General features: G+C 48.7%; 1 protein-coding gene across 3 annotated transcripts; it reads right to left on the bottom strand.

Annotated features, from left to right (window-relative positions):
• Positions 1–567: 567 nt before the first annotated feature.
• Positions 568–14,609, bottom strand: pom121 (POM121 transmembrane nucleoporin). Of its 3 annotated transcripts, none has more exons than XM_023819500.2 (14): positions 14,009–14,609; positions 12,959–13,171; positions 12,330–12,491; positions 11,595–11,675; positions 10,799–10,973; positions 10,388–10,479; positions 8,877–8,956; positions 8,619–8,743; positions 8,423–8,522; positions 6,973–7,281; positions 5,112–6,482; positions 4,887–4,922; positions 4,380–4,478; positions 568–4,298 (listed from the first exon to the last, which is right to left on the bottom strand). In XM_023819500.2, exons 1-14 carry the CDS (start codon positions 14,557–14,559, stop codon positions 4,201–4,203), a joined length of 3,492 nt encoding a protein of 1,163 aa, XP_023675268.2. In that variant the 5' UTR covers positions 14,560–14,609; the 3' UTR covers positions 568–4,200. The 3 variants fall into 3 exon arrangements, with proteins under 3 accessions (XP_023675268.2, XP_023675269.2, XP_023675271.2); XM_023819501.2 differs by having other exon boundaries at positions 12,959–13,168; XM_023819503.2 differs by lacking the exon at positions 4,887–4,922.
• Between the last annotated feature and the right edge of the window lie 43 nt (positions 14,610–14,652).

Raw genomic sequence — 14,652 nt, 5'->3', positions numbered from 1 at the left:
GCCTACTCAAATGTTATATTGCTTTTTTGGACATCTCACACACACACATCACTGCAACTTATCTCCAAAGATGGTCCTTGTGGTCACTGTTGTGACACACTAGGCATTGCATCAATAACAGCTGGTCATCATATTGCTGTGTACATGCCTAAGAGACCATCTTAACTCAGAGTTCATTAATACTATTTCAGTATTATTTAAAAAAATATTTTGATTTAATTGGATGTTGTTCCATCCACATGATAGGGAATTATATTGGATTCTTGTAGCCAGCAGCGGAGGAGGGGATTAAAAAAAACCCAAGTAGCCTCTGAAAACCACTGGAGATTAGGGAAACACTGTACTCAAGTTTAAATCTCATTGCAGCTTTCTCTTACTGGCAGCAAAACCAGTTCCCCTCATTATAATAGAACCTATAGAAGTCTAAACTGTTCATGTTACTTTGCTGCAGTCTGTTTAGGGTGCTTAATTACACTTACATGCAACATTTTTATGCCTGGGAACAGAAAATGCTGTAGAAAGATCTAAATCTCAAATGCTCGACTCATTAAGAGGGGAAAAACAAAGTTTGTCATCACATTTTTATTCAAAACCACATTTTGATAACATAAGCATAGGGAAATATTACACTGCACAGGTCTGCACATTCATTCTTCTCCCAGTCTAGTGGGAATGATCATAATGAGGGAAAATACAACCACAGTAGCTTACATACAAACACATACACAGCAACATCCACAAATACATATATCCTCCACGTCAGTCATATCTCCACTCTCCCAAAATTATTTACTCCCAAGGAATCCAGCAATTATGCACTCTGGCAGAACAGTCAAGTGTACCCTAAGTCAGTGTTTCCCAACCCCCCCCCCCCCCCCCCAGACGGTCCACATTTTTGCTCCCTCCCATCTCTCTACCTAACAAACAACATTTTTGCTCCCTCCCAGCTTCTGTGTTTGGTGGGTGTTCCTGAGGACCGGGTTGAGAAGCACTGCCCTAAGTTACCAGCGGATACTTGTGGGTTACTTAACAAAAGTGATTAAGATCTAGTCCCTTGGTCAATCAACAGTAAGCACACCTCTGCGTATTTACAAATAGCCACACAAAAGTAGGTCGGGTAGGAAACAATGCCGGGGAGAGGTCCTTACAAAGTTCTGTAACTATTAAAAACTTAAAAGAGAGCACAGGCAGCTATGTCTGAGATCCATTTACTGGGCATGAGAGTTCACTGAGATATGAAGTATTAGTTTTGCTCGATGAAGCAGCTCATGGAGCAAATCAAAGTAGGTGCAGCAGACTTTTTTTTTTACTTTAGCTTTTAAAAAACAGGGAATTTTTAAACAGGAAATGTCACTGTGGTGTTGACAATGGATAGTCACACCCATTAAGAATTTATTATTAATCTATTTACTGAGGACAAACATTTTGTAACATGAAATAAGGTTCATTTGTAAAGATAGTCACCAATTCAATTACCATATTATTAATTTGTTTCTCCTCCCCTCACAACAGACAGGTAAATGATTCAGTTTGTTGTTGCCAAGGGAATCCAAAAATGGCTGGGTTTCAGTTTTAAAACTAAGACAATGTGTCTACTAGGAGGATGCCCAAATAAGGGTGTATACCAACGCATGGTCAACATCTGCTACTGGGCACATCTCTCATGATGCGATTTGTGAGTGTAGCAGCTACCAGGGACTGTGAGCCCAGGGAAGTGCTGAGCGTATGATGGCAGGGAGTAAATGCCCCCCCCCCCCAGACAGGGCAGACAGGGTCAAGTATGCCAAGGGAAAAGACCTCAGGGAGAAAATCTACAGCAATGTCAACAGTACCCAGGCAGACCGCAGCAGACCAATTGCTCCTTCACAGTAGTGTTTCTCAAACCAGTTCTCGGGGACGCCCAGACTGCCCATGTTTGGGAGGGAGCAAAAATGTGGACTGTCTGACAGGGAGCAAAAAACACGGACTGTCTGGGGGGTCCCCGAGCTCCGCGTTGGGAAACACTGGTTCACATTACAAAGCACGACACTGACAAAAACCGACACACTTCTATTCTTCCAACTAAAAGAGGAAAAAAAAAAATCCTAATTACAAAAATGATTTTTGTAAACATACTGCCTCAGTGAGCCAAGCTTGAAGGAACTCTAAAGGCAACCTGCTTTAGTACAAAAATAATTTGTTTCTGATTTGAACATCTGTTGCCTGTGTTTTGCCAATCATCCCCACATTCATACTGCCCTTGCAAGTCAGCAACTGCCGAGTTCTGGACTAAATTTAGAAAGGCTCTCATATATACTTCAAAAAAAAAAAAAAAAACACCATCGCTGTTAAACTAATAACCTTTCCACTTCTACAAAATAACAAATCATCCACACATAAATGCATGATTAAGTGTCCAGCTTCAATTTCAAGAATTTCCCTCTGGGATCAATAAAGTTAAAATAATGTAACATCAGTTTTTGAGGGATTCCTCACTTTTGTAGATAATCAAACTGAAAACTAGGCAGCTGCTGAATCCAGTTCAAACAATCCGACATTCATGTTTATAATGAACTGTTAAAAAAAGAAAAAAAGTTACCAAATATATAGATATACAAAGCCTGACTCATTCATTAACTTGCACCCCCCCCTTGAAATGTGCCCCCCCTCCCCCCACTCTGCAGGTGAGTCCATGTCCGGCACTAACAATGTGCCGCCATTCACTACCAGTTTCCTTCAAACTGGACTCCCTGAGGCGGAGTAATATGAAAAAATACAAGAAACACTTTTCAAAGTGGATCTTAAGCAAAGGGGAAAACTAGCAGCTACACAAAGAAAAAGAAACAAGAGAGAGAGAGAGAGAGAGAGAGAGAGCACTAGAGAGAGAGGAGAGGAGAATGAGATTCAAGAAATAGTCACTTCTAATTACTGAAGTGGTCTGGGTCATATACACCGTGAAAGCAGCGAGAGAGGCGACACCCAGTCAGGTGTGATGCATGCTGGGAGTTTGCAGCACCAGCTATGAGATGGCCGATTCCCCCTCATTTATTTCATATTAAATAAGATGAGCCAGGGCCAAGGACTGGGGGTGGGGGGGGGGGGGCGGGAGCCAGACAGTGTATGTGAAAGACAGAGGTAGTCTAGAATAAAGCAGCTCGTGTTGACAGTGGCAAATCTGAACAGTGAACAACAGGCATTGCTTGTAATGGCATTGCAAAGAACTGGGAGGGCTTTGGTTTTTCAGAGAGCCAGGCATAGGCCAGAAAAGAGAGGGAGGGAGAGAGAAAGAGCAAGCGAAAGAGAGAGAATGTCTGTGTCACAGGTCTATACTGCAACAGGGCTGTAGAAAAAGAAAAAACAGCAAGGATGGTTTGAGTGCTTGGAAAATAATCCCCCGTTTGCCATTATTAAAATAGATACAGCCTCTATGAAAGGTCGCTAGAGCTGCAGCAAAACAAAAAAAAATCCCGTTAAACTTGTGAAGCGTAATCAGATTTATTCTAAATATGCTAACTATTTAACTGATGCTAAGAAACAAAATCATGAAATTGCTCTTTGGAAAAACAACAAACTTGAGAAGCGATCACCATACGGTGCTATAAATACGTCTCGCCTTCGGCATGCGACAGATTCTGCTGTCAGAAATGTCAGTGCTGACCCCTCTCTGTAGACGTTGAGCCGTTTAGGTGGGCTGCATAGGGAGAATTCCTATTGGGCAAACAGAAAAATAATAAAGAAAAAAAAAGACCTAACTGCGGCGCCTGCTATGTCGCCACGCCCCGGGAGACGCGCTGGCTCCCTGCACACGAAAGCCGGAGGTTGCCCTCTCCCCCCTCACATCCCGCCACGAAGCAGTCAAATCAAGAGGATATCGACTTCAGCCTAGTCGTCATGATGGAGAATGACAGATGGGCAGGGAGTGAGGGGGCCAGAGGGAAAGAGAACCGACTCCATCCAAGACTGGGATTGTTCAAGTAATATGTGCCGTATTCCATCGCCTGCGGGACCCCAGCTCCCCATGCTGGCTAAGGGGGTCGGATGGGGGGGGGGCGCTCGGTCACTAGTAACAGTGTCGAGACTGGAAGGTCGTCTTTTGAATCGTGGCCAGGCCCGGCCTTGGGATGCGGTGGAGTGGGGGTCAGGTGGGTAACCGTCGGGGTCAAAGGTCAGAGCAAAAAGCCATGGGCGGAAGCAGAGGCAGGGCCCGCCCCCCCACCCCGACTACTTCTTCCTTGGGTGCTGCCTCCGGGCCTGAAGCCGCTGGCGGGCCCCGGCGGGCTTCGAACACGAGCCGATGGAGAAAGCCGCCGTCGAAGCCCCTGGAACGCACAAGCCGGATCAGAGGACGGAACCTTCAACATCCAATGTTCGCGGCATCTTCGGCGATCAAGGGAACATACCGAACGGCGAGGAGGCCAGTGCACCAAAGCCGGGGGTCTGTGTGCCTGGGCTGGTGAAGGGCATGTTGGCGTTCTGCCCGAATGCAGGGTTTGACGTTCCTGCAGAGCACAGAAGGGAGGATAAGGAAGTGTTAGTGAGATTGTGTGTGCCATGACCGCCGAAAACCACAAGGGGGCGCACATTTGGGGATGCCTTGGCGAGGCAAGCTGTCAGGCAGCGTGAGAGATTTAGCAAGCGACTGACTGCTGGCACATCGATCCGAACGCCCAAGGCAGCAGCAGCACTGCTTTGTAAACCCTGCGTTGCCATTGGCTGGAACGTGTGCCAAGCAGTGAGCCCCACGTTCAACCACTATCCAAGGAGACAGCATCCAGGATAGCGAAAGAGAAGGGGAATGTAACAGAGTTAACATAGGAAAGGCTCCATCAGCGCCAGAAGAGAGGCGGTATGCATCTGCAGTTTGACAGGACTGCAGCACTCAGGCAGCAGCATATAGGCAAACTCACCGCTAAAATTTAAGCTTGGAGATCCAAAGGTGTTCCCTGTAAGAATCGCACATTCGGTTTAAAACAGCCCTCCCACACACCCCGAGTCAGCCAATCATATCATTAGAGCCTGACCAATGAGGATGTAGAGCAGCAGCTCCTTTACCGCTTTGTATCTGTGAGCAGAGCAATAGATAACAATTACCGGCATTAGCAGCCCTTAGGAAATGGTTGAGCTCTACTCACCAAAGGCTGGCTTGCTGTCCTTGGCACTGCTGGCGCCGAAGGCGAAACCTGCAGTCTGACTGGTGGGGTTAGCTGGGGTTGGGGCTCCAAACTGCGTGTCTGGAGCAGCCGCGCCGAAACTGAAGCCTCCGGTGCTTGGTTGGGCGGCGGTGGAAGCGCCGGGCTGGGCGGACGACGGTCCTCCGAAGGTGAAGGTGGGCACGGGCGACTGGGTGACCGTGCCGAAAGGTGAAGCACCGGAGGGAGCAGAGGTGCCGCCGAAATGGAAAGTCGACGTCCCCCCACCGAACGCCGGCTGGCTTGGGGTGCCGAACGTGGCCGTGGAAGTGGACGCCGCCGTGCCGAAACTGAACGGCGTGGGCCCGCTGCCCCCGAAGGGGAAAGACTTGCTTACAGCTGGAGGGGCAGAGCCAGTCTGGGCGGGCCCATCGAACGAGGGCTTCCCGAAGGTGAATAGCGACTGACCTCCTGACGCCGATGCGGTGGTTGTGGTTGTCGCGGTTGCCATGCCGGTCACGGCAAAGCCACCAAAGGACCCGGTGGTGGCCGTCTGGTTGCCTGACTGGCTGAACGTGAAGGCCCCCTGAAGGGCGGGTTGGGGAGCAGCCGGCGGGGCGGAGGTGGATGTCGTCGCCGGGTCGAACTGAAAGGTGGATGTGGTTGTACTCAGGGACAGCGACGTTGTGCTGGCAGGAGTGCTGCCGAACTGGAAGGAGATCCCTGTGGCTGGGGCGGCGGTGGTGGAGGCGGACGTGCCAGCAGCAGGCGTGGCGTTCCAGCCGCCAAAAAGAGGCTTGACCGTCACAGGGGAGGCCGAAGTGACCGTGCCGGAGAGGCTACTGATAATGGTGGCGCTGCTGGACGACGGTGTTGTGGACGCCGGGGCAAGAGAGGACGGCGGCTGGCCGAAAGCGGGGAAGCTGGTGGAGGAGTTCCCAAAGATGGGCTTGAAGGAGGACACGACCGGGGCACCTGCTGACGAGGATGCTGGTGCGGATGCTGGCGTCACCCCGGCGGTGGAGGTGACGGCGGGTGTGCTGGTGGCAGCACCAAAAATGGGCTTGAAGGCCGATGGCAGTGGGTTGCTGCCCCCGCTGCTGCTGATGGTGGTACCAATCGCTAACCCAGGTGCCACGGCGGCGGATGTGGTGGCAGCAGAGGGCGTGCCCAGGTTGAACGTGATGCTTGCCGAGGGTGCGGTGCTATCAGGCGGCTTCAGGGGCTGAGCCAGCACCTGAGCGAAGGCGGACATGCCCAGGGAGCCGGGCGGCAGGGCCGTGGGGGCTGGCTGGGCCGTGCTCAGGCTGGGCTCTGACTTGACGCCGGGGGCTGGAGCCAACAAGCTTGTTACGGCTGAGGTCACGGCAGGGGCTACGAAGCAGACAGAGGGGAAGGCACCGTTAACACCTCATATACCTCAGCACCGATTAACACCCCCATAAACGCTTTTCCAGGACAGAGTCTCATAGAGGATGGAGCCTAAGGCAGGGGAGACCAATCGGAAACGGACACCTGGTACACAAGTACAAAAGGTTGAACTGCATAGTGATTTGTCATAACATTGCAGATGTGTACTTATTTTATGAACATTTGCACAGATTTTACAAGCAATTTCAATGCATCTTAACCTTTATACAAAAAATGCTAAGCAATTACGTCAATCCCCAGTAGCAATCATGAACTACATCCAGATTAGAGACTCCGATACCCAACACACCAAAGTGCATGTCTGTGGAGTGTAGGAGGAAAGCAGCCCCCACCCCAACAGACAGACAGACAAACGCAGACAAGATTCTAATCCTGTCCTAGTGGTGTGCGACGGTAGTGCGGCCCACTGGGCTCCCGGAAGCGGCTGAGCGACCTGCCGGGCTGCTGACAGCAGGGCTGGGCGCCGGGCTGCTCTTCATCATCTTCAGCGACTCCAGCAGCGGGTTGGCCGAGCTGGCGGGAGGGGCGATGCTTGGAGCCGCCGGGGCGGGTGTGGTGTTGATGGCGTTGGCCGAGGCTGCCTCAGAGGCGGGGGCAAGGGTCAGGGTGGGCGCTGTGGTGGCCGCGCAGGCCGGAGCGGCGGCAGAGCCCAACAGCAGGGCGGCGGGGGCGGGAGGCGACGTGCTGGACGTGGGCGTGAGAAAGGAGAGCATGCTGGAGGGTGCCACAGGTTTCACTGGCTCTGAAGTCCAAAAAAAATAAAAATCACAAGTTAATGCCCCTCTCAAAAATCTCCTTATATATATTATACACCAACTCATTCCGCTAAAGATCTTTATTAGCTAAAGATCTTTATTAGAAAATCACCAAAACTCTCAGAAGAGTGAACAGTCTCGGCATTAGGCTTGGGCGGTAATATGGTATACCGCGGGATCTAAAAATAACAACGGTATCAGTTTCAATACCGTTATACCATCATAAAAACAATGCACTGATATAGGAGACAAGGATTAAATATTAAATACAATTTATTTAATGCCTAAAAATGCGTATGCGTGGTTGTCATCACGTGACAGCGTGGAGGAGAAATAGAGAGGTGGGGAAAGATGGCAGGTCCCGCACCAAGTGACCTGGTCTCGGAAAAGAACAACTTCTGCAGTTTGGCAGTATTTCGGGTTTCGACCGAACGAGAAGGGAGAGGCGGTAAATACGGATTTATTTAATTGATTCAGGTATTTTTATTTGGTTTACGTTAAAAACAATATTGGAAATAAGACTGGAAAGAAGTTTTTGTTTAGGACTATTGCTTTGCAATACTTTTTATAATATGGATATGTTTATGTTAATTCAACTCTGGTTGACTGTTGTAGGTCTATTTGCACTTTTTTATAAGCTGCTCTTTGTTATTAAAAGTTGTTCAGGCGGTGCGATTTAATTTGACTTGTGTGCGCGTCTCTGCGCGAAAACTGTTCTGGATGTCTATGTTAATTAAATTCTGTTTGACTGTTGTATTTGCACTTTTTTTATAAACTGCTATTTGTTGCTAATATTAGTTGTTAATATTGTTCTGCATGTTATTTTGTTATTGTTTCAGTATTAGTGTTTGGTGTTCAGTTTCTGAACGGTTTAGGCACAAGCCAACAGTTTGGTGACGCTGTCTGAGCCTTGCGTCACAATTTTTTAATTATTCACGGTAATACCGTATACCGAGGTAAAATAGGGAGGAGGTTTGACGGTATCAAAATTTGGATACCGCCCAAGCCTACTCGGCATGAAATGATGGGCCAATTGGCCAGTTTAATCACATTCCTCATTTAATGTAACAAAAAGAATGAAAACGGGCACAGTCCAGCTCCTCAGCTCTGGGGACCTGGTGGACCCACCTGGCTCTTCCAGGACCTTCCTGATCTGCTTGAGGGCCGCGGCTTTCTCCAAGTCCAGGTCCTTTACTGTGACTGTGTAGCCCAGCTCCGGGGGAGGGGGCTGCCCACGCAAAGACACGACAGCAGGTTCTTAATGGGTCACGTCCAGGACGGCGACGACACAGGTTCCGGGAGGGTCGCCCCGGGCGAGGCTTACCAGGGAGATGTGGTCGCCTCTGCGGCTGGATACCAGCTGGACCTTCCGCTTGCGCTTGTTATCGCTCCATCCGGAATCCCATGAGGCCATTGGGGCAGGGGCCTCGGGCATCGGTGGCAGCTTGCCTGAGTAGCGGGGACCCGGAGAGTGAGCGTACGGGTAGAGTGACGTCTGCCTGCCCCCCATCTGCCTCAGGGGTCAGGCCTGCCATGTTCCAGCCCAGCTAAATGAATCCTACAGAAATGCCAAGACTCTGACCTGGGGCTGCAGTCTGGTCCATCACTGTCCCATCAGAACTCGGTGAAGATACAGAGCTGGGAGAGAGCGCCTCATCTTCTCTGTGTAAACACACACACACACACACACACCATGTAGTCCTATCTTTATGGGGACTCTCCATTCTATGGCCATACCCTTAATCCAAACTAGGACAACTGTAACAACTACTCAGCCCTAACCGTAACCACAAATAACCAAATCATTTTTTCTTTTTATTTTACTTTATTAGATTGCAGTCACAGATTTTTATAAAATTGAGGTTTATATTGCGGGGTCCTAAAAAATGTCCCCACAAGGTAAAAACTTACAGGTTTTTAATCACATTGTGACGCACACACAGAGGCAGACGCACAAACACACAGAGGCAGACGCACAAACACACAGAGGCAGACGCACAAACACACAGAGGCAGACGCACACACACACAGAGGCAGACGCACACACACACAGAGGCAGACGCACACACACACAGAGGCAGACGCACACACACACAGAGGCAGACGCACAAACACACAGAGGCAGACGCACACACACACAGAGGCAGACGCACACACACACAGAGGCAGACGCACACACACACAGAGGCAGACGCACACACACACAGAGGCAGACGCACACACACACAGAGGCAGACGCACACACACACACAGAGGCAGACGCACACACACACACAGAGGCAGACGCACACACACACAGAGGCAGACGCACACACACACACAGAGGCAGACGCACACACACACACAGAGGCAGACGCACACACACAGAGGCACTTTGGGGTTACAGAGTAAGCCCTGGTGTCAGATGTTTTACAGGCCTTATGGTCATAACAGCACATGACTAAAAACCTTTCAAATGGAGGTGCTCTACAGAAGACAAATGTAACGGCTACACAGCGACCTTCAGCTGGTGCTTTGTTTCAACACCAGATGGGCTTCCTCCTAAAATGCTTTTCTTAGCCAGTCAGCACTGAAACACACCATTACAAACATTAGGGGCAGCCAGGGTCCCGACCCGCTGACTCCGCTGCCTTTCTAGGGGACCTGGGAATTGTTTTTCAGCCCTTAAACTCCCTGCATTATGAGGGAACAGGAGCCCGTGTCAGGCTCTACCTGTCTGGCAGAAGTGCAGCACAAATTAAACTTTTAATCCATATTTTGAGGTGTGGCGGCCATCCAACATTAAAGTATGCAATTTATTTGATAAATATTCAGCAAATGCTTATTTAGCTTCTCTTCAAAGCATTAAGGGAACCACGCAGCTTCTCTATAAAGATATAATTCAGGCAGTAAAGTGAGCAAGAGAGCAAAAAATGAGCTGCAATTAACAAACCCATGAATAAAGCTCAGTTGTTAGCAGTGCGTCAGTTCAGCCAAATTAACATGGAGCGTTCATGAGAGCTGCGGTGATCTCTCACCTTTGGCAGCGGTTTAGAAACATGAACAGAGTGACCAAGCCAGCTGGGGGGGATACAACCACACAGAAGGACATACCGTGGCTTTTTGAAGACCCGCTCCGGGGTCTGCGAGCGCGACGACCCGGGGCTGGAAAGGGGGGAGAAGTTGAGGCTGGAGGCTGCCTTACGCTGCGAAGAAATGGTGCAAGAGGGAAACGGTTACAATGGTGCCAAGAAAGCTCAGCTGAGCCCACCAGAATCCATGAAATAATGAATGGCCAATTGAATATGGTCATATTTAGACTGAATTACTATATTTCAACATTCATATAAATCGATAATAAAGCATGTGGGTTGTTTAGGACTTTCTAATAAATTCCTGAGGATATGATGATAAGTTTGGAATATAATCAGAAATGGTTCATCCTTCAAAATCGAGCACATCTTAAAGTTTCAAAGAGGAGAGGTCAGGTGAGTCTGGGGGAGTGGCGCTGGAGGGGTACTGTACCTGAGGATATCCCTGTGAGGAGCTGTAGGAGCTGCGGATGGGGTTTCGGGCTGAACCGAGGACTCCGCAAGGGTCCAAACTGCTAGTCTGGGAGCTCATGGAGGAGGTGCGGTTGCGCTTTATGAGGGACTCCTCCATCACGGATGCGTTCAAACCCCGCTTCAAGCTCCCAGGCCTCGATGGGAGGCAAGGAAAACAGGAGTAAGGATACCAGCAGATCAGGCCAGCTGCATTTCTTCAAAAAACGCTGATCATTCTTTTTTAATAGGGAATGAAAATCAAAACACGAACGAACTACTCAAAAATTCTATCCGGTGCTGAGCTTAGACTCGTATCTAACCAAGCTATGCAAGCACCTGTTAGACCGGAATAACCGCTCGTCTTATGATGCATGCTGCTATATATGGTTAGCAGGCCATTGCAAGGCATGTGCGCATGCAAGCACAGAGAAGGGGCTTTCGGGTTGTGGGGAGAGAATCTACCACAATAAGAAAACAACTGGGGGACAAACCCTGAGCAATATCCAGGCACAGACAACAAATGCACACAAACGCACCCCCCTAACGGGCAGAAGTGACAGTGCTGCCCAACAGGCACTCATTCCACCCACCTTAATAATAATAAAAACCACCCAAGGCTAGATCTGCAGTAAATTTCAACACGTTTCAAGCATGCACGCACGCGCACACGCACACACACACACACACACCAACAAAGCATGGGTGGGGCAAGTAGCTGAAGGCACATCTGAATGGTACAGCAGTGCCTGGCACCGCACAGCACTGCAGTCACTCACTTGGGCACCAGCTGGGAGGGGGCTCCATTGGCAAGGAGAGGCTCAAAGGCAGAATGACTGCTACCGCCGCTGTCACTGCGTCTGGGAGGGCAGGGGACACACAAAGCACAATTAGTGACCAGCACGGGTTACAAACAGCTCACTGGACACATCGTTATGCACCTTAAAAGTCACAGCATGTCAGGAATGGCCACCCCCCCCCCCACCCCGAAGAAATAAAAACAATACAGTATACAAGCTTTTAAGACCAGACACTGAAACACAATTTAGGCGCTTAATACTTTGAAGGAAAAAAAACTGGTATGTTACAACCAAAAAGCAATAAAATGCGATTTCAACAAGGTTAAACGTGATGAACAACACTTTTCCACCCTAACCCCAGATCAAACATATGTTCCTATCAACACAAGTAAAAGAAGCAGCGGGCAATTTTTACAATTTGCAATCCATTTCTGACAGCCTAAGAATAAAGGAAATGTGTCATGGTGTCGTCAAAGCAGATCAGAAACAGAATTACAGCGTGCAGCTGGACACATGACTAACTTTATTAGAAACAGAAGTAGCCTTAATGACAGCTAAATAAACATCTTAAAAACCCACAACTAAAAATGAAACAGTCTGAAGAAGCAAACACAGTTCTGTCACATCAAAAGTACAACACACTGCTGTACATCTGGTCTCTTCTTAGTCCCACCCTTCTATTTCTGTGGGTTTTCTTGTTTTGGGTTTGCTTACCTCCTCTTGTTTTTCTGCTCAGGAGGACAGGCTCGCTCATCTTCTTCTACCCCTCTTTTGCGGCTTTCCTTCAAAATATTGAGGACAGTCTCTCGGGCGCAGGGGTCAGCAGCCGCGCTCAACCCCAAAGGATGAGACATCGGCGAATTTAATGGGTCATAACTGCAGAGAGGGCAGCAGGATTAATAAACCACAATCCACATTGCAGAACAGAGTTTGCAGTGTTATACCCCTGCATAAGCAGTTTAAGAAACATAGGATTCCTTTAAAATTTTGATATCGCTGCTTTAAAGGGGGAAACTCAAGGAAAATTACAAAACAGGGGAAACAAGCATTTTGCAACTTAACATGACCACTGAGGATAGAACAGGAATTTTGTCACTGCTCATAGAGCTGCAGAAATTAATTCAACAGTAGTCCAGTCAAGTAGGAACATATGCAAAACTGCCAATAGTACACAGATACACAAAAGCACACACTCAATGTAGATGTATACATGCCCACAGGTATTGCACAAGAAATAAAAGTGAAAATGTAGTGTACATACAGTGCAGTAAACCAAAGAAATGTTTTAATTAGTGCAAAACAGATGCCAGCATGATAACCACTGAGTTTCCGCTCCAACTCACAGGGGGGACCGGGCGCGGTCCGGGCGTGCGATCTTCACGGTAACGGGGCTGTGGGCTGCCGGCGAGTTTCGCGGCGTCAGGACGGCCTTCTTTCTGTAGCCATCCCACCGAGTCGGGGGCAGCACACCCAGCAACGGGGAGCCTACTTGCTGGAGGGGGTAGTGTCGTTGAGGGGTGATGGTGAATCTGCCCGTCGTGGCGATGGGCTCCCTGCTAACGGCATAGGTGATTTAAAAAACGTTGCACATGATGCATTCGCCGGCTCAACGTTAATCTTAAATCTGGACGCCGTAACTGAGACGTTTTGGACACTGTAAACCTGAATCACAGACTATTGTATGGCTTTCATAAACAATACATCTCCATTGGCTTCAAGATATTCACATAAGATCAAAATGTACTTTATTATAACAGTAAACTCGCAACATAAAAACAACATAAAATGGGCACAGATAGCGTCATTTAAACTGAATTAACACACTTTATTAAGTTGAGAGTTTAAATGTAGTTAGATTGGGGGCAGCTTCATATTTCAGGGTCTAATAGCCAAGTAGTTAAGGCAGCAGCGAATACAACAGTCAATCACCAATGCACAACTAAGACGTTTAAATATAAATGAAAATAACGGGTTGCAAATAATCCGATTCAGCTTCAAGGAAATACAAAAGGAATCAGTTTATCCTCGACCACTGCGATTTAAAGCAGATGAACAACCGGAGGGGGGAAGGAGCAGACTGCACAGCGCCCACAGTAACTCCCACATTTTCAAATATTGGAGGGAATACTTCAACTCCGCGCTGAACTAGTTTAGCCCGCTGGTTAACAGACAAAATGTTTTCTGGAGGCAGCATTCTTTACGCAACACATTTGTCACCAAAACAGAAGCTATTCCAGACAGTGGGAAGTTATTAACAGAGCCTGTAAATGAGTATTCGCCCCCCGACTAGTTGGAATTAAACTCAGTCTGGTAGCTAGTCAGGCATGGCTACCGATGCGGCTAGCTAGCACCAACGGGGTACTGGCTTACCAAGTCGGCTGGTTTTTATTTACCTGAATGACAGTCTTCTGCTCGGGGTGGGCACTGCATGGTTGGGTCGAGACAGCCTTTCACGGAGCTCTCTGGAACCACCACCACAGGCTCTCGCGGCGGGTAAAGGACTATCCTGCTTTCCAATGTAACTCCCCATGAATATGTCTCGGGGACTGAACACCACCGAGTCACTAAATGTGTCTGCGTCTCTGTAAAAATCGCCAGGGTTCCGCAAGCGTCCCTCGCCACCTGACAAAAATGAATCCCTTTGAGTGGTTTTGTTGAAACGATCCCGGTGTACTCGTCCGGGTGTCGGTACTCCGTTGGCAGTCGCCCGCGGTAACCAGCGTCGGAATACCGGTGGGATTACCAGGCTTGTCCGAGGATGAGGGCCTAACCTGGCATGAAACGGCGAGTCGCCGGTGTAATGAAAACAGGCGACACAAATTCCACCGAAAATAAACACAATGTAAAAAATGTACGGGATAAAATAAAGTGTTAAATAAAGGATTGCGAAAGAAAAGACCACCAGAGAGGTAAACACGATCCACCACTTCTCCCTGGGAGACATGGCGGCACCGCGCCGCCGGAGGACTTTAATATCCCATAATTCTGTTTGGTTACGCACGAAATAGAATGCGCGAGACACCAGAATTGCGCGGCA

The sequence above is a fragment of the Paramormyrops kingsleyae genome, chromosome 18 (genome assembly GCF_048594095.1).
Source record: "Paramormyrops kingsleyae isolate MSU_618 chromosome 18, PKINGS_0.4, whole genome shotgun sequence".
Lineage (NCBI taxonomy): Eukaryota > Metazoa > Chordata > Actinopteri > Osteoglossiformes > Mormyridae > Paramormyrops > Paramormyrops kingsleyae.
The sequence above is the reverse complement of the archived record's forward strand: the minus strand, read 5'-3'. Positions and strand labels throughout refer to the sequence as shown.

What these genes read in the sequence shown, in the direction of transcription:
- pom121 (XM_023819500.2), bottom strand. Translation starts at nt 14,559, where the DNA reads ATGTCTCCCAGGGAGAAGTGGTGGATCGTGTTTACCTCTCTGGTGGTC. An exon ending in AGCAGAAGACTGTCATTCAG is followed by an intron (nt 13,172 to 14,008) that starts GTAAATAAAAAC and finishes CTATGCCGTTAG; the next exon opens with CAGGGAGCCCATCGCCACGA. An exon ending in ACTGGCCTCCTCGCCGTTCG is followed by an intron (nt 4,299 to 4,379) that starts GTATGTTCCCTT and finishes TGTGCGTTCCAG; the next exon opens with GGGCTTCGACGGCGGCTTTC.